The sequence below is a fragment of the Macrobrachium rosenbergii genome, chromosome 22 (genome assembly GCF_040412425.1).
Source record: "Macrobrachium rosenbergii isolate ZJJX-2024 chromosome 22, ASM4041242v1, whole genome shotgun sequence".
Taxonomy (NCBI): domain Eukaryota; kingdom Metazoa; phylum Arthropoda; class Malacostraca; order Decapoda; family Palaemonidae; genus Macrobrachium; species Macrobrachium rosenbergii.
In genome coordinates, this window is record NC_089762.1 from 36,336,458 (window position 1) to 36,355,375 (window position 18,918).

An 18,918-nucleotide genomic window follows, 5' to 3' on the forward strand; every position below is an offset into this window, starting at 1 on the left:
ATGTTAGCCGTGAGGAGTTGCACTGCTCTTCACATTCCATGGTGTTGTATAGTTTCCTATATTCCCTGTAAGATGCACAACGTAAGTTATCCAAGCTTTGAGTATTCTTTGGCTGTGGTAACCAATAGCTTCACTTGACACACTGACTCATTGTATTTGTATATTGTGTCATTCGTGTGCATTGTAATTTATGATGATTTTCTAAGGATTAAGCGCTGTACATTTCATTGTTGTATTGCTTAATGGGGTTTGACATTCTCGTACTAGCTTTACTTGTGTATGCAGTACTAAAGGTAAATTGGTGAAAATACCCTCTGTTGAATATTGTATGTTATTGCCTAGGTTATAGGTTATCCTATTATTTTTGGGATTGATCGCTGAGCTTTGGACATTATGTTGCCTTATGGCATTGCTTAGTGAGCTAAATTTGGTTTGTTGTGACGGTGTGACTTTGTTGTTGAAAGTATTTATCAGTATCTGTTTTATTATCTGTTACTTTCATGTTCATTGTTCATAATATTTATTTCTAATAATAATTTATATTAAGCTGTTCTTGTTTTACCTCGTCCTTGAGATGTCACTGAAATTTACAAATTATGAACTGAACTATATAATAAGCCAGTAGCTTATTACTGGGATTCTAGATATTAGTAACAATATTATCAAGTCTCCTCTACTTAGATAATTCTTTTTTTTATTTAATATTTAAGGTTTTGTTGCCAAAAGTTACATACATTTATTCTGACATTATTTTTTTTTCAGGCAGGAGTACAGCCTCTGTTAATGATGTCTTCTACGATTATAGAGTCCCAGCTAGAGAAACTTATTGCTCGTCAGTTATCTCATGTCGTTTCTCAAACATTTCATAACAACACTTCAGTGGACACTGGGCATTCCTCACAAGTCAGTATTACTCCCCAAAATGAAGATAATGTTTTCACAATAACATCCACTCCATTGAGAAGGTGTGAGAAACTTCAGATGTTTGACAACCGTTTCAACAGCGAAGAGGATATTAGAGACAGTGGAGAAAAAAAGTTGACAAAGCCAGAAGATGGATCAGGCTCTGTGGTAGCTACTACAGATGCAGTTCACTACAGATTAAAGGGGACGGGTTGTAAAGCTGGCCTAACGCCTAAGGAGGAAAGTTCTTCAACACCGGCACCAAGTGAGACTAGTGCAACTGAGGTATCATGGTCAAAAGGGAGGAGGAATACTTCCAAGAATCAGTCTCAAGATATTCATAGTAAAAATGCTAGAGAATTGGAATCACCTGCTCATTGCTCAGAAGTGTCAAGTAGCCATTCGTTAGATAATGTGTCGAGTGATGATTCTGGTGGTGGGGAAAATTTTTATAACAGAGTTAAGAGTATTTTGGAGGACTCTGCAAACTCTAGTATTAATGTGGAAAATAGCAATATGAGTTACGACAGTGAACACAGAGAACTTGATGTTAATGAAGGTAGATCAATGAGAAGTGAAGAATTAGAACTTAGTAACTCAGGTGTTAGATTCCTGAAAAAGATAAAAAAGGTAATGACACCATAAGACTTCAAATTAGAGTCAGAATTTTAGCCATATTGTATTCCATTTTGAACACATATTTTTCCTTAATTCAGTTACAAAAGTTATTTGGCATAACCAAGAATAAAAGGCAAAACTGGTTGTTTGTTATACTTAGTAAATAATGATACTCTTTTGTAAGTGATAAGTCAAGCTGTGATGCCTTTTTATAGTTTGCATTTATATTACACTGCTGTGGCTCTTCAACTCGTCAGGTGCCTTGTAGAATCTGGCCTTCCGATAAATAACAAAGACCCATGCTGACATCAATTCCACTTACTCTGTAGCCTAAACTGTACTTTGCGCTTAAAATTAGATTAGAATTACCCTAAACTGCATTATCTAAGGAGGTACCCTACAAAATTTAACATGGCCCTGTAATGTAGCAAAGTACAGAGGAGGTTTGTTAAGTTGAGGTGTTCCTAGTAGTTTTACTGTAAATCAGAATTTCTTATGCCTAATATAATTCTAGTGAAATATGCACACACACATACCAAAATTAAATACAGTAAAAATAAAGTGATCATTAGTACAGTGCAGTATAAAGTAGAATTAGTGAATAAATATATAAGCATTTAAATTTATTATACCAAATTTCCCGGCATTGAAGATGCTTTAATTATGAATACACACCTCAGTTTTTACTAGGAAAATTGATGAAAAAATAAGGTAGTACTACAGTTTATGTGCTGTGCGCATTAAACTGCCTCAAGTGCACTAATAAGTGGTCTTGGCTGGTACAGCATCTTGATCACTCTATTTTAGTGTTTTTAAATACTTTGACTGCCTGCTTGGTACTCTAATATGCCACCTAACATAACTAAGTCTTATACTTGCAGTTTTCTAGATTTACAAATGTTTTTAAAGGTGTAATTTACAGCACTGATAGATGTTGACAACCACACGAGTCCACAGAGCATAAAAAATCTAACAATTCAGTCTTTTCTTGCAAAGTCATCACTTTCTTTTGCCTCTTGGCAACACCTTTGACGATATAAGAGTTTTACACTTTTGGGTCATTGTTGAATTCAAGTTGGGTGATAAATTATACGAAAGAATTAGAAAAACTACTAACGATTGCTTGAGACAAACCTGTGAATGAGACTGGGAACAGTCAAAAGTGCTGACATCCCAGAACAAATCTTGCAGGTCTTTTCTGAATTGTAACTTTTTAAGATTTGACAATTTATTGAAAATTAAAAGTTTTAAATATTGCAGTATGGTGTATAGTTTATTCTACATTTGTAATTCTTTGTGCACCCTTTGCAGTTTTACCTTGTTTGCATTTTTCTCAGCTGCAATGTGAGGTTTGTAAGTGTGTGTGTAATTTTTTTTATGGTTTTTACTTATAGTTAATTTGTGCTTACAATACTGAATTTTAATGGTAAAATAGACAAAGATATATGGTATTTTATACATTTATGACCTACTAAGCTATTGTAGTGTTCTTTGCACTTATAGCCTACTTGAGTCTGCAAATTTATGCAGATCACCATAGAACTCCAAAACATATTGTATTTAATTGTTGATAAAAATTCTTGTATTAATCCAGTCAGCAAATCCAAAACTCATAAAATTTGCAGTCAACTATATTGTTGCTTACAATGAGAGAGTTTCTTTCTTGTTGAAGATAGTGGCATTGTTACACATGGTACCACATCTTTGCAAAGGCTGCTTATATAATTAACAGAAGTAATAGGCTTCTCGAAGCATAACATTGTATGAATCAGTCATGTCTCTCTTGAGGTGATGCAGAGCTGGAAGTAAATAGTTTTACACACCAAAGTTGATACTTTTAGCATTAAGTGAAGTATACAAGTTTATTGTACTCTATGTTTTATATGTTCTTTGGCTCTGTCAGACAATGTAACATTTACATTTTGCCATATGAAAGCTCAAATACGTGAGATAGGCTTGTCCTTCTGCTATATATGAAAGCACAAACAGTTTTTAGAAAATATCACCATGCAGTTGAATTAATGTAGCTCGTGGGTCCTTTAATCAGACCAGTAAGTCAAAACGCTTGATTCGTAAAAGGCTGGCATTTGAATGAAGAAAAGCAAAACTGCTAAGATAAATTTGAAGTGAATAATTATCCTGTCATGTGTTAACTTGCACTCATTTGTCCTTTTATCATTAATTTTTTTTTCATATTTGACACACATTCTACAGCACTCACATGGCAACGTATTGGTTTACCCTCAAAGAAGTCAATTCACATAAAGTTTGAAGGTAAATCTTTAAAGTTAAACAGCTATTTATTTTTTTTTTAGGATAATTACAAATCACGTTTCGGTGTGTACTTGGTTCATTATCCTCAGTACCTGGTAGCTTCTTTGAGGATTAATGCTCATTCTGTATGTATATTACATGGACTGGTCTCTTCAATGTCTCATTTGTAGTTTATTATTATTTTCATTGTAATTTAGCCAGCCCACTGCCACAAATTGTTATATCTTAAGTGTATGTTATCTGAAAAATTGGTACCATTGAAAAAATTTAAGACCAAAGTTTCATACCATTCCTTTTTTGTTTATGTGGATACTATTCGTTTTTTAATGATTTTTTTGCTGATAGCAGTTTAGAATCAGTTTCTGTACCCTTTATTTAATTAGGTCTCACTTAGAGGTAAGGCTTTAGTGACAACTTTTTTGTTGAATTTTGAACAAAAATTTTTGGTATCCAAGGACTACAGTATATTTACCATGTAATAATGGAAGGTTGCTATTTATAAATGAGACCTTTTCATTTTCAGTGTGTCACCTTTTATTGTTGTTTACACTTTTTATACAGTCTTCAGGTTCTTTTTCATTCTGTAGGTTCTTATTCACTCTGTATGTAATATTTGGCCAAATCTGTTTTCATGTTTTAAGTGTGCTCTTAACCTCCTCAGATGCCAGTCTCATTAGATATCTCTTGTTATACCAGTATTGTCTTGTTAATTCATTTCTATAAATTTAGGACATATGTCCCCCTTTCAAAACTGGAAACGTTTCCTTGAAGCTCAACTGTGTACTGTACTAGGCAAAATCTTTTGGTTGTGACGCATTACACAATAACCTAAGTTTGATCAGATACATTGATGCGCTGCTGAGCAGTCTGATTCATCAAACAAGCACAGTGAGTGATTCATTTGAAGAACTGAAAGCTGCTTGTTGATTGGTCAAGACATTTTATCCATAGTAGAAATGGCTAAGACTTAGCTTGCATTGTTCTGCTTAGGTGATTTGTATATTATTGGAAGCCAAAGCTTTTCATGATATTAAGAACGTGAGGCGAGTAAATTTTCAAATAGTTTAGAATAGTCATCCTTTTGAGGTATAGGCTGAGCCACTGTTTCCAAGAATTAGCATAATGTAGGACATAATGATCCACTGAAAAAAAAACTGCAAAGCACACAGCCACTTTTTCCACTTTTTGAGGATTCAACCAGATATACAATCAAATGTAGATGTATTTCCAGCCTTCAGAGGTGCAAGAACCTTGTGGGCCAGCAGAAAATATTGAGATAGGCTTAGGATTAGAGTAAGAGGATTAGGTGCAATAGTGTTGGTGAGAGAAATTAGCTGGAAATTAAAAACTGAAGTGGACTTTTCAATAGAAAATAATGTATGTATAGGTCAACAAAATGAAAACATGGAAATAAACTAATTTTGCAAGATATTGTATTTGGTACCAGTGTGCTCTTTAGTGTTTTTACTATTTTGCATTTTGTGTTTTTTTGACTGTGTTCCCCAGAAGGTTGGTCACATAATTATTCAGCATTTTATGGCAACTAATAACCCCTCTGGTTATACTGTAATTAACTAGATGACCTAGGCTTTGGTTAATTTTTCACAAACAAAATAGGAGCCACTTGTTTGAACTAGTATTGATAAGTGAAATACACACCAACAGTTTTACTTATTTTTTAAAAATAAAATTTATTGGAGTATTTTTTAATTTAAATTTATAAGATACTCTTGCCAAGAACAAAATACTTTGGTAATGAGATCACCATGGGTTAGAAAATACTTAAGGCTAGGCACATCAAGCAATGTGCTTTTTGATATTTGAACATTGAGTTACATTATTATCTGTCTAGGAACACTTGAAGATTACTGCACTAATGTTGTTAAGGTTAGTTTAGTGATGGAAAGACCTGAAGTCCAACAAAACCTAACTGTTGGGGTTAAGTTTTGTGCTGTTTTTTGAAGGCAAATAAAAACTTGACTGAAATAATCATGTTAGATTAACAGTTTAAAGTTTCCTTATTTTTCTTAACCATTACATTACCTACTTATTCTTTCAATGTCTTAAATATCACTGTAAAGATAATTCTGGATAAGTGAGGTTACTATATTTTCACCAAGTTAACAGTCATGCTGTGACCAGGAATGCGTTATCGCTATCTTTGATGTTCCCATAAAAACAACAAGCTAACAAAATTAATAAAGCATACACATTGTAATGAACGAAGGATATCAATTTTTATAAGCTGATGGGGTTTTGTTTGAAAATAGGAAGACAGTGCTTTAGAAATAGGTAAAATTGTTATAAAAACTTTTGCAAAAGCTATCCTACCCTTTATTTACTAGTTTCAAGGTGATTATCGATATACCAAAAAAATTTATAAAAGTATTGATTAGTTTAGCTTCTGTTGTATGTATTGCCCCAGCCCCTTCTGTGGGTGTCACGCCACTCGTCTCTCTCTCTTTCCCTTGCCAATTTTTCAGGGTCGTCTCTTTCTTCAGCCTCTTCTTTTTCAGCTTCCTCTTTTTCTTCTTCTTCCTTAATTTTATCAGGATCCTGACTTGCACGGTCTTGAAGTGATTTTTGTCTCTGGCTGGGATCAGGAAACCTGTAATAATTAACGGTACCAGTATCACTGTACAGTATTTCATTGTGAAGATCATCTATGACAGCAAGCAATATTGCATTCAAATTCTGTAAAAAAAAAAAAAAGTTGCACATTCAACAAGAAATTATAGGGTCAACTAGAGAAGCAGTGCAGAAGCAAGGTCTAACCCAACTTCAGGAGCCACTTAACCTTTGGCAGCAGATAAGGAGATCCACTGAAATTCTAGCAAAAGATTACTTTAGTAAAAACTATGGAAAGGCATATTGTTCCACTGAAAGAGGCCATCCTGGAAAAGGAACTGGAGAGGGGCAGCACAAGAATCTTAGAAGCCAAACATTGTGGCATTAGTTTCCAAAAAACTTCCCTCACTGAACCTAATGCATGAAGAAGCAGTGGCTGAAGTTAAGGATGAAAACTGCAGAAACAAGATTCCTCCAGGAGAAATCCACTGCTCTAGCTAGGACTAGAGAGCTTACGAGGCCATCTGACATTTTACAGAGCTTGAAAAATCGCCAGCAGTTGCCTGACATAAAGTACATACAATGAAATTAAGGCAAAGTGGTTCCAATTTCAAAATGGCAGTACCATAATAGTGCTTAACACTACTGCAATTTTACAGTTTGAGAAGAAAAAATATCTGGTACCAGGCAGTTGACATTATAGGACAAACAGGTATTGGATGTTAATAGCCTGCATAACTTGCATCATGCATGAACTCTACAGACACAGACATGCATAACATTAGTACTAGTTAAAGCTCCATATTAAAATAAGGCTTACGAAAATGGTTGAGCAGAATGTATCCCAACAATCTATTACTACTGTGCTTGTAACAAGACAGGACAACATTATTCTGAGAAGTGAGATAAGGAAACTCCAAAGGAATAAGGATAAATAAGATTATGATATAGCTAATACATACATAAAGGATCAGTGATATAAACAACTTCAAACTAATTCAAATTGAGTTCAGGAAAGTCCAAAATGAAGACGTATATAATGGATAAATAGTGCACCCATTCAAAACATTAAGTCTTTGAAAAAGATCAAATCAGTATCTGACTGAATATTGGAAGAAAGAACTGCACATCATTTACAGCAGTAGATGATACACATTCAGAAACACCAGCTATATGGTTTAAAAAATGTATGATTCACACTAATGTACGAACACAGTAAAGCATCTGTCTTTTTTTTTTGTCTTGATGCCCAAGAACTGCTCCATAGGACCACATGGCATACAAAAGCAACGCTCAAATAATACGGTACAACCAAAGTAATTTAACTCACCAGCCATCTCTTACTCTCTGATCATAAAATTCTTCTATAGTGATAGTTGGCATACTTGGATAGCCTAATCCAAATACATTTTTCTGCGCAGCATCTCTTGTAATGAGGATGGGCCTGCAAAGGAAAGTAGTTGTAATTAAAAAAAATCTAATTAGCCTTTCAATACATAAGAATAAGCACTTAAGCTAATGAACAGGTGGGTGCAATAAAATTACATTTCTAAAAATGTTTGAAGTAGCTCAAAACATCAATATCTATCATATAATAGCATCAAACAAGTTTTTACACAAGTGGTGTATGTAGTTACCATTTAATAGTTTAACCAGACCAAGTTCAAATTTCAGCTCCATAAGGTTGGTCTAATGGGTTTGGTATCAAAGAGATATCTTAGCTTATCTAGTAAGCTGTAATTTCTTAACCAAGCAATTAGATGAACAGAAAACACTGAAGATTCTAACAAAATTGTAATGTACCAGCCACCTCTTGAGATACTAACACTGGAAGAAATAGAGCCCTTCCACGACTGGCATGCTGGTCTGATTAATAACCCCTTACTCTAGGTACTGCAGTTTTACTTTACCCCTGACATACATCAAATATTCTGACATATTCTCTTACATACACTCTCCATACATCTGACATCACTGAATATACAACACTTTTTTTTTTCCAGCCTGTGGGTTACTGAACTCAAAATGACTGAAGTAAGCAGGGGTTATAAATAATCTCCAGAGAAGATAAAACTATGGTAAGTTCATTCAATATGAGCACTGTCAATGCTCATATTTAATGATAGAAAGAAATATAAATTCTGGGGGAATGGTGCTGATCTAGACAAAATGGAGTAGGCCCACTGGTAAAGTATGAAATGGCTCAACATGAGGCAACTTGCAGGAAAAATACCATATGAAGAGGAAGAGATCATATCTGTGGATCTTGGAAAGGAATTTGAGAGTACCCTACTTACAAATAAGTTACGTTCTGGATGGCCACTTTGTATATTGTTGTTTGTAAAATCAATACAGTATTGTACGTTTTTTCATCCTAAAACACAATGCAGTACATACAGTACTGTAAGTACAGAATAGGTGTGCAAAACAAAATCTGAACTTACAAGTGGCAAAGGGGGCCGCTCTGAACAGTTTTAATTTGTGATCCCATTTATTTGCATCTGAATGTTTGTAAGTTGAACGTTCATAAGTAGGTTGGTGTCCGTAGATGGTTAAACAAGGCTCAAGGGTTCCAGAAAGGCTTGCAAAGCTAGTGACTTTACTACACAACACTAGATCTTGAATAATACAATAATATGACAATAATGCATGAAATATAAATTTATACAGTATGTAAAACAACAGTTTTACTAAAATTATCGTTATTCTTAATACATCTGTATTATTTGACTTTTGTAAATGGATATCTGTTGGTGTAACAACCTACTGTGCCAATAGTTTCTCTCTCTCTCTCTGACACACACACACACACATATGCAAGCTTAACGAAACAAAAGCAGCAGATATTTAGGTGTTTGCTGAAAATGAAAGCCAGAGAAGTTTGCAGTGCCGAAAAACAATGAGGATGGAGATCAGAATTTGACAGTGTGCTTATAAACAGGTTTAAGCTCCAACGTAGCAAAGGTGTAAGCATTTCTGGAGAGATGCTTATGGAGCAGGCCAGAATTTTGCTAGGAACTAACCTAATGAATGACAGTGATTATTCATAAGCTTTGCTCTACTTTAAATAACAGCACTATACATGTGGAATGAGCTGGCAAGACTGTTTACATAGGGGGATTTTTTGGGGTGATATCTAAAATCCGGAATTTTCTGCGGTCCGGCAGTGGCCTGGTCCCAAGGGTGCTGGATTTTCGAGGTTGGACCGTATAAGAAAATTAAGCTTGCAGTGACTGGAAAGGAAGTAAAAGTACAGGTACAATCAGGAAAGTGGCTATGTTAAACTTGTACTGGTTAATCAGAGCACTAAGGGCTTTACAGTAACATCCAGTTACAAGATATCCCTCTACAGATACCACCTGGTAGATAAAATGATCAACCCAATGCTCAGAAATCTACACATATGCCTTCCAAGTATCCACTATAAGTGGAGCAATCACTTTGGATAAATGGCAGCAATGATGAGGATGAATCAGAGAGCAAGAAATAATAAACTCTTCCAGCATGCTTTTTGAGTGACCTCAAGAAACAGGCCCCTGGCAAAAACTTAAAAAATCAGCTGAAAGTCACAAAACACAAGTTACTTACTTCAAAGGCCTTGGCTTTGGTGGAGCTTCTTTTTCTGGATATACTCCTTTCATTCTTAAAGCTGCCATATCTACTAACATTTTCTTCTCCATTTCAATGCTTTCTAATTCTTCTAAGCTGTAAAATACACCAAAAAAATTAGCATCAAGGAATGCCAATAATAATATCGGCTTTTCACCAGAGTGATACACTAGAATTCCACATAATGTAGTTTAAGGAGACTGATAAAAATGTAGCACTAAAATTTATGCAAAATATTTATTTTATACAGTCCCAATTTAAATGCTAACTATGCTAAATTTAATTTACTAAATGACAGCTTACCAGTCGTATATGAATTTTTTCACCAATGTAATATAGTATTTTCGTTTATCATCTTCATCACAAGTAGGATTATCAAGTAATTTTTTGAGCTCTATAAGTCTATCTCCAGTAGCTTTCTTCTCTTTAAATCTCCTAATTTTTTCCTCCCGCTGTTTTGCCATCATCTGCAGTTCCTGTAAGTAATGAGTGCATATAAATTCATAAAAAGAAAATAAAAAGTAAAGCAGAACGTGGAACTCTAACGATACATTGTCAGGTACAAAACAGGTAGAACTTATTCTTACAACTAAATTGTAAGTAAACTTTGCTGTATGTCTGGCTTTAAAAAATATCACATTTAGAAGAATTGCAATTACATATACAGTACTATTGATTGTGCATAAGATAGCAATATTTCAGAACCTTAAACAGTATGCAAGTCGTGGCAATTCTTACAGTGACCACTTGCAACAGGACTGTGTACAAAGAAAACAAAATTAATGGTAACATTACTGGTACTGTAAAAAAATTGAGATACTAGATACCAACATTCACAAAGTAAGCATATATATATATATGTATGATATTCGATGAAGGAAGCAAGAATTACATCCCAGCCATTATATACAAGGGTTAGTTAATGCAATGAAACCCAAATTATTAACTTGCTGTTAACTGCAGTGTTATAGAAAACTTAGAGTGGATCACAAAACTAACATAAAAAATATAAACACTTGAGTTATGCTCACTGTGGACCTCTGCACTACCAAGGTCTAAAATGAGTCATACGATAAAATTCATAAGAAAGGAATAAAAGCAATGAAAAGCTAAACACATACCTCAGGCGTTGGCATTCCCCTCTTTGGAGGTTGTGTGGATTTACAGCCATCCTTCTTTTCGACTTCCCCTTCATCATCACTGTCTGATTTCTTTGCAACTTCCACATCAGTGATTTCATACTGTCGACACCGGGTCATAAAATCCCTGAAGTATATGTCTGCTAATCGCAACACTTCTAATCTATCAATATCAGTCCTTTTTATTGAAAAAGTTCCAAGTAGAACAGGGAGAAGCAAGAATTTGATGGATGACGTTGGAAGATCATCTATATTTTCATTCCCGCTAAAAACTCCAAGTTCTGACACGAGTACTGTTGCTTTCACCAATCCTTCTATGGCATCCTTTATTTTACCCTAAAAAAAAAAGCAGAAAAAATGTCCACTAAAAGTTTAATTCTACATTTAACCACAAAAATATGAAAAACTAATCTTTTTCAAAATTTATATACTTTACCTCAAAGATACAAACCTCAGGTTTACACATATAGTAATTTTACTTCTCTGTTCCCTAGGGACTAGACCAATTCCAAAAGACAAAATGACTAATTTTCCAAGATATATGGTGTGTAAATCAGCTACTCCCTCACTTTCCAACATCATAAACTTCCATTCACAATTCAATGACCAGCTTAAATCTGTCAGTCATTAGAGAGGAGAAAGAACAATCTACGGTAAAAGTTCTTATCTGATCTGATCTTACTTCACCAAAGGCCCTCTGTGGGACCCACAAATTCAGTTTACACTATATTACCATTATTATTATTAAGTAGTTTAACCAGACCACTATGCTAATTTTTTATTATCTCTTACAGGGATGGTGTAAACATCCAATAGAAGAATAATTCAGCATACTCTATATCAGGTTAAGGCAGATTAGGCTGGGGGTCCGGGGAAACTGGCTAACAATCCCCCAGTCATATTAGGACCTACTGTCCTCAGTTAGGTTAGGTTACTGTGCATTGTTACTTTTTATACTTTTCATTTCTCCAAACCAGTATCCACAATATTCTCTGCAGGTCCAAAATAAATTTCCTGCAAATGGGCTATGAATGGGATTTAGATGCAAATTTGATTTCACACCTATTCTATAGCTTAATTTAAAAATTAAGCTAAGTAGCGCAGTTTATTTTGTATGAAAGTAGTAACCACAGAGGATATTAGTGCACTGGACCCTACTGGATCAGCTGCAATAGAGCCTAAATAATTTATATATAAATTTGTAAGATCATTTTGATGGCCTAATGACAACTTAAATGAGAATTCTACTGGGTTATTTCTGCAAAAGACATCATTTTGAACCAAACATTTAGCAACAAACATTTGCAACAGAAAGGTTTACTGTCCAAACAGCCTCACAAAAATCAATCAATAGCCTATGGTGATATTCTAAAAAATGTTGCTTAATTTTAGCAATTATTGGGTAGCCTAGCCTATAGCCTAGATTAGGCTTAGGCTAACCAACTGGGCTACACTTAGCCTAGCCCTAGGCCTATGCTATGCTAACTGGAGGGTAAGTCTGAATAGACTAATTAACTTAGCCCTAATTATCAGGAAGTTTTGAGTAATTTCTCAATAATTAAATACCCCCAATTAAAATAAGCTTTGTATGTAACTAGACCTACGCATTTAATGAAAAACGATGCACCTAAGCTACTGTCATAGTCTAGGCCTATGACAACAGACTCAATTAGGCTAGGCCTATCCTAGACCAAAATAATACAGGACCAACTTGATAAGTTTATCAAATATCCCAATTTAAAATGGACTTAGTATCTACCTAGGTCTATGCATTTTATGAAAAATGACACAACTAAGCTATTAGTCTAGGCCTATGACAACAAGGTTAATTAGGCCTATCCTAGACGAAAATAATAAAATAATAATAAACCAACCTGAAATGTTTATCAAATACCTCAATAGGCTATAAAATGGGCTTCCTATCAAAAATGGGCTTAAGCTATTATCTACCTAGGATCGCCAAAATAATAATAAACCAATTGGGATGTTTATCCTATGGATTCTATGAAAATGAATGGGCTACTAAATTTTTATGAAAAATGAATGGGCTACTAAATTATACCTATGACAACAAGATCAATTAGGCCTACACTAAAAAAAAATAAAATAAAAAACCAAACCTGAATTTTACGAAAAAATGACACGCCAGGCCTATTAATTTATACCTACGACAACAGGATCAATTAGGCCTACACTAAAAAAATAATAATAATAATAATAATAATAATAATAATAATAATAATAATAATAATAATAATAAATCAAACCTGAATTTCGGTGGAATTTGTGGGCAATGTGGTGGATTCGACCTCTTCGTAAACCTTCAAATATTTATCGAACAACGCGGACACGGTGGGATATTCCTCGCCTTCCATATCAGACCCAGAGGGATCGGTTGAGTGGTCGCAAACTGGTACTAACTGGGATAGTACTAGTAGTGGCTAGTAGAAGTAGTAGTAGTGAGCAATCACGATCCTGCCGTTTGATTAACACGGTGTCACAGTTCCGACAATACTTATGGTAAACAAAAGGGGAAGACTGCTTCAACTTCTTGCGAATATATCTTGGAATTTTGGATGAGTGGTCGCAAACTGGTACTAACTGGGATAGTACTAGTAACTAGTAATAGCACTAGTAGTGGTGGTAGTAGTAGTAGCAGTAGTGAGTAATCACGATTTTGCCGTTTGATTAGCACGGTGTCACAGTTCCGATGATACTTATGGTAAACAAAAGGGAAGACTCGCTTCAACTTCTTGTGAATATATTTCGGAATTTTGAAAAAGGGTTTTTGTTTTATATATATATATATATATATATATATATATATATATATATATATATATATATATAAATATATATATATATATATATATATATATATATATATATATATATATATATATATATGAATTAACCACAAAGGAACAGTAACGATGAGATGCTAATTACTTTCGTCACTTTTCCTTCGTAGCTGTAACTTTGCTCGTATATTCATCACTTTTTACCTTTATCGCGATTTAAAATCGAATATAAATATATGATTTTAAATCACGATGTATATATATATATATATATATATATATATATATATGTATATATATATATATATATATATATATATATATATATATATATATATATATATATATATATATAAAACTTGTTAAGGAATTGTCTGGAATCAACGCTATTTAGTAAATAAACTGCCGAATTTTCAAAGGATTATGTTATGAATAATGGAAATTTAATTTTTTTTCAAGAATTCTGGGACGCTTTTTTTTCAAACGTATAAAAACTTGTCAAGGTATTGCCTGAGATAAACATTATTTTGTAAATAAGCTGCTGAAATTTTAAATGATTATGTTAAGAATAAAGGAAACTTAAATTTTCTTCGAGAAAACAAGCTTATCTAGTTCCCGATGGCGTTGAAATGTATCATGGCTTCTGCAAAAGTCACGGGCAAAGGAGTAGAGAGATGGATGAATCAAAACTAAAATAATAATAATAATAATAATAATAATAATAATAATAATAATAATAATAATAATAATAATAATAATAATAATAATAATAATAATAATAATAATAATAAGACACAAACAGCAAATTCACTTGACAATCCTGGATCAACATTATCTTCTTTACCCATGGATATTTCATTAGTTATTCTGTAGACTTTCTTAACACCAGTGGCTCCCCTTGAATACATTACATTGTCAGTATCATCCTCACCCTTGTGGTTCAGGCCCTCCCCTGGCCCGCTTCCCCAGCCTGGCAGGAAACCTGCCTCCCACCAGGTAAGCAGCCTTTGAGGAGTTCCTTCCCCTGGTAAGAATGTCCTTAAGGGAAGGTTTCCCTAGGATGCCTTAGGGCCCCTCACCCTTGTGGTTCAGGCCATCCCCAGGCCCGCTTCCCCAACCTGGCAGGAAACCTGCCTCCCTCCAGGAAAGCAGCCTCTGAGCAGGTCCTTCCCTGTCAAAGGTGCCCTTAAGGGAAGGCGTCTTTGGGACACCTTCGGGGCCTTCATCCTTTTGGCTGAGTCCTTCCGATGTTGCCTCCTCTCTCCTTGATTCCATTTCAACCTTCTCTGGGGGGAAGACCTCGCGTCCTGGCTATGATAATGTCGAAGTGTTCCTTCACCCTGCTTTTCGAATATGCCACATCCCATCTCGGAAGGCTCATTGGAAAGTACCGAAGTATTTTGCTCACGTGAATACTTTGGACATTTCAGCATAATAAAATCGTCCATTTTCTATCTATTGTATTGTTATCTTCATTGTCAGCAAGCAAGAACGATCTGTGAAAAATAATGATCTGTTTTATTGGTACGGCTTTCAAGATTTAACAGTTAATGAAATATTGAACGTTAATTTAGGCAAATACGATTTCATAAAGATATAAATTATATCCCTATATCCCTCCCGTTTGTTTAATCTCAAGTTTCATTATGAAACGCGTTTCACTTGATTTTCCAATTATGTGGTGGATGTTTGAAAAGCAGATTAAGAAGTAAAATGATATTCCTATATAAATTCCAATTAATTTATCGAGAAAAGTAGATTTTTAAACCCTTCGTGATCCCTATTCAGTTTTTGTAGTTCCTTCCTTTCCCAACAGACGTCAATGTGACATCACTCGTAAGTTTCACAGCAGCATTTCCAGATTCCTTGTTTGTCCTCAGAACGATTTAGCCGGCTCGGAAAACTGACTTCGGAGCAGTAAACTAATTTTGTGTTCAGTTTTTCTGTTTGAGTTGTGACGTGTACAAGTGAACTTAAGTGACTGCTGGTTAATTGTTTTTTTAGTGTCTATAGAGCTATTGGTTCTGAAGAATTTTTTGGAAATTTTTTTCATTGGCTCTTAATTTTTTAGTATTGTGCATTTTTTTTGTAGTTTTTGACTGAACTGGATTATTTAGCCTGAGTATATGGGAACAATGGTGCACGAATGTTTTAAGTTAGCCTAGAGAACTTTGATTACTTGGAATTTTAGGTATGGTATTTACTTTTGTTAGTTTTTACTTCTGCTTCATGTTTTGTACAAGTGTTAAATATTTTCTAATCTGTAGTTTCGGAGGGTTTGGCATTATAATACCTTCATATATTGAAATTTTTCTATGGTAACGAAGTTAGGTGTGGTAATGTTTAGGTTTGTCATGCATTCATTAAGCTTAATGAAAACTATCTGGAGATAATAACCTTTTAAGGTGTAAATTGTAGTTATAAAAGCCTTTTTACTCACGTTTAAGAACTTTGACGGAAATGTTATCGTATGGTTGAGAATGGCCTTGATTTTCAGTTTAGTGTAAAAGTTAGTCCAGGATTGTTGTTTCCCATATGAAAGGGTACTTTCATTTTGATTAAAGTGTCTTTGCTAGAATAAATAATTTTGACTGTTTTCTAGTAACTTTTTTTTCAATTTTAATTTTTAACCTGTTTGTGGACTTAAGACTGCTGCTCGTAATACTTATTGGGTTAACTTTTATCAATCACTTTTACAAGTGAATGCGGTCGGTCTTTGACTTGATAACTCAATAGTTTGGTAGTCTTCAATTAGTGATAAATCGGATGGAATTAAATTTAACTCTGGCAGAAGTTCATAATTCAGGTTCTTGAATATTCAAACATTTAGGATAAACACATCCAGACTAGTTGATTATGAATTGTTCTTCTGAATTATAATCTACCATTAAGTTCTGGAAGAAGTTTTGATCAGTGACATTTTAGATAGTGAAGGAACACTTTAGATTCCTTGTAACGTTAAAATATTCTTGGAACCTGCTAATGTTCAGGTTAGTTTGAATTATGAATTAGAAACTTTTGTAGTAGTGTTAGTGATAAAAATACTTGCTACAAATGAGTGCTTAGAACTGATCATTTCAACTTCTAATACGTGAGGAAATTGTAACCCTCTTTCACGAGACTTGTTTGAATGTAACTTTTATTATCTTTGCTCAATTTAATTAGTTTTTCTTACAGGTTATGACCGCTGAGGCTACTTGATTAAGGAATTCCAGGCAGAAGTTTCGGGTGGACTTCAGATCCTGTAGAAATGGTTTTAGACTTCCAAGTAAGGTAGGAACGTGAGTTTCAAGGTTATTTAGGTGTAAATCCTGTTTAAATTTGTTCTACTGGGCGAGGCCAGTGTTGACAATATGAATGCAAACCTTAGTTTTGTAACTTCGTTTGGGTTGTCCATTTTCTAAGAATGGAACTTGATCGCAGTTTTGTTTTACATATTCTGGGTTGATTTTTAAGGAAACTTCCATATTTGAATTATTCATACCCAACGTTACTGAAAGTAGCATTGCAAGTTTTCAAATTTGCAAAGTTTGAAATTTTAAAAGTAAGTCTTTTCCTTCCAGAAATTGTGCACTTGTGAAAGCTTGTTGATGACCAGTCGTGGAAACTTCAAGTTTACGCCACGACTAGAAATTGAATAACTTCCCACTATGTAAACTTTGGCCAGTTTAAAGTTTTAGTGCATACTTCTGAAATTCAAGAAATCGCTTTATACTGCTTGGGAGTTGATTTAACCTCAACTATCGTATGTCTCCAGTGTAGCGCACACCAACTTGACTGGTTTAATTGACTTAGACCTGGTTTGACCTTCCAGTGACTAGGCTGTGCCCCTGGGGCATAGTTTCCCTTGTGCAATAGGAAGTTTTTTTTTTGGAAGGTGTAGTTTATTGGCATTAGAATAATGCAAAGCTCGTACATTTTTCTTGACTATATGTAAACTGTCTTTTATCGTAAAAGTAATGAGTAGACTGATAATTTAAAAACTTGTGATGGTCTGCTTTGGTTAGAGATCTTAAGATTATAAGCTGTTGTAACATTGATTTGTCTGAGAAATCATGCAATTTGTTAAAATTCCCCACCCCCCTCTGTAACAACTGTTAAACTGATGTATCCTGTGTACTGTAAGTGAATGGGTTTGTAATGGATATCTTAATAGGTAATCCTGTTTCAGCTCTTGAGTTTTATTGCAGTCTTGTTCCTTTACCTGAAGTTCTATAAAAATGTATATTTCTTGGTGTGGTTAAATTGTGAAGAAAAATAAGATAAGAAAAATTTAACTTTAAACATGACTTTAGTTGAGAACTCATTACTGATAATTCAATTGAGTTGTCAAGAGGTGATGGTGATGGTTTTGGCCTGGTGATGGTTTTGGCCTGGTGATGGTTTTGGCCTGGTGATGGTTTTGGCCTGGTGATGGTTTTGGCCTGGTGATGGTTTTGATGTCGTGAGCACAGTAAGATTCGCAGCTAAAGAACTGATTCAGACCTATAAAATTATATTGGGTGTTAATATCTTCGGTGTTAGTAAAGACTCTTCTAGTTGTAAACAATACCTGGGTGATTACCTCACAGGTAGGCAAAGAGCTCTAGTCATACCTTGCACTGTGGGTAAAATAATCCTTGTTAATGCTGAGCTGCATTGAGTAATTTAAGTAATTAAATGAGATCTCATCCTGTTACATGAATGTTATTGCAATAACTGCAATAAAACTAATTGATTAAAGGGTATCATATTGGTAAAATTAATGACTTAATGCGTTGAAAGTAGTTGAATTTGTCAAAGGTGAGTAGTCAATCCTATCACAGCTCTTCAGAAGTGTCATGGACTAAAGTGCTAAGAAGTGCAAGAACATTGAAGTTACATGGCTTACCCTTACGTATACATGGTCTGACTATTGTAGAGTATTTAGTCCAACCTGGAAAAATAAGGGGCTGGGTGGATATTAAGCTGGGTGGATATTAAGCTAAGAGTTAAAGTTCCTTTACAGTAGTCCTAGGTAGCCATTT

At 34.4% G+C, this 18,918-nt stretch overlaps 2 protein-coding genes and 1 long non-coding RNA gene across 5 annotated transcripts in view; 2 read left to right on the plus strand and 1 right to left on the minus strand.

Moving 5' to 3' along the window:
- The window catches only part of LOC136850762 (uncharacterized), a 48,659-nt gene extending 45,879 nt beyond the window's left edge, over positions 1-2,780 (plus strand). For all 3 annotated transcript variants that reach the window (XM_067124715.1, XM_067124714.1, XM_067124716.1), the window contains one exon: positions 763-2,780. In XM_067124715.1, the coding sequence (XP_066980816.1) occupies positions 763-1,548 (786 nt within the window). In that variant the 3' untranslated portion in view covers positions 1,549-2,780. The remainder of the gene's footprint in view (positions 1-762) is intronic.
- Positions 2,781-5,206: 2,426 nt separating this feature from the next.
- On the minus strand, positions 5,207-13,853 carry Tap42 (immunoglobulin binding protein Tap42). The gene is made up of 6 exons (XM_067124720.1): positions 13,379-13,853; positions 11,094-11,447; positions 10,276-10,448; positions 9,952-10,068; positions 7,694-7,807; positions 5,207-6,403 (listed from the first exon to the last, which is right to left on the minus strand). The coding sequence occupies exons 1-6, from the start codon at positions 13,484-13,486 to the stop codon at positions 6,193-6,195; spliced, it is 1,077 nt and encodes a 358-aa protein (XP_066980821.1). The 5' UTR covers positions 13,487-13,853; the 3' UTR covers positions 5,207-6,192.
- Positions 13,854-16,003: 2,150 nt separating this feature from the next.
- On the plus strand, positions 16,004-18,084 carry LOC136850765 (uncharacterized). Its single transcript, XR_010856731.1, has 3 exons — positions 16,004-16,902; positions 17,090-17,185; positions 17,476-18,084. It is a non-coding gene; the product is annotated as an uncharacterized lncRNA (long non-coding RNA).
- The last annotated feature ends 834 nt before the right edge of the window (positions 18,085-18,918 follow it).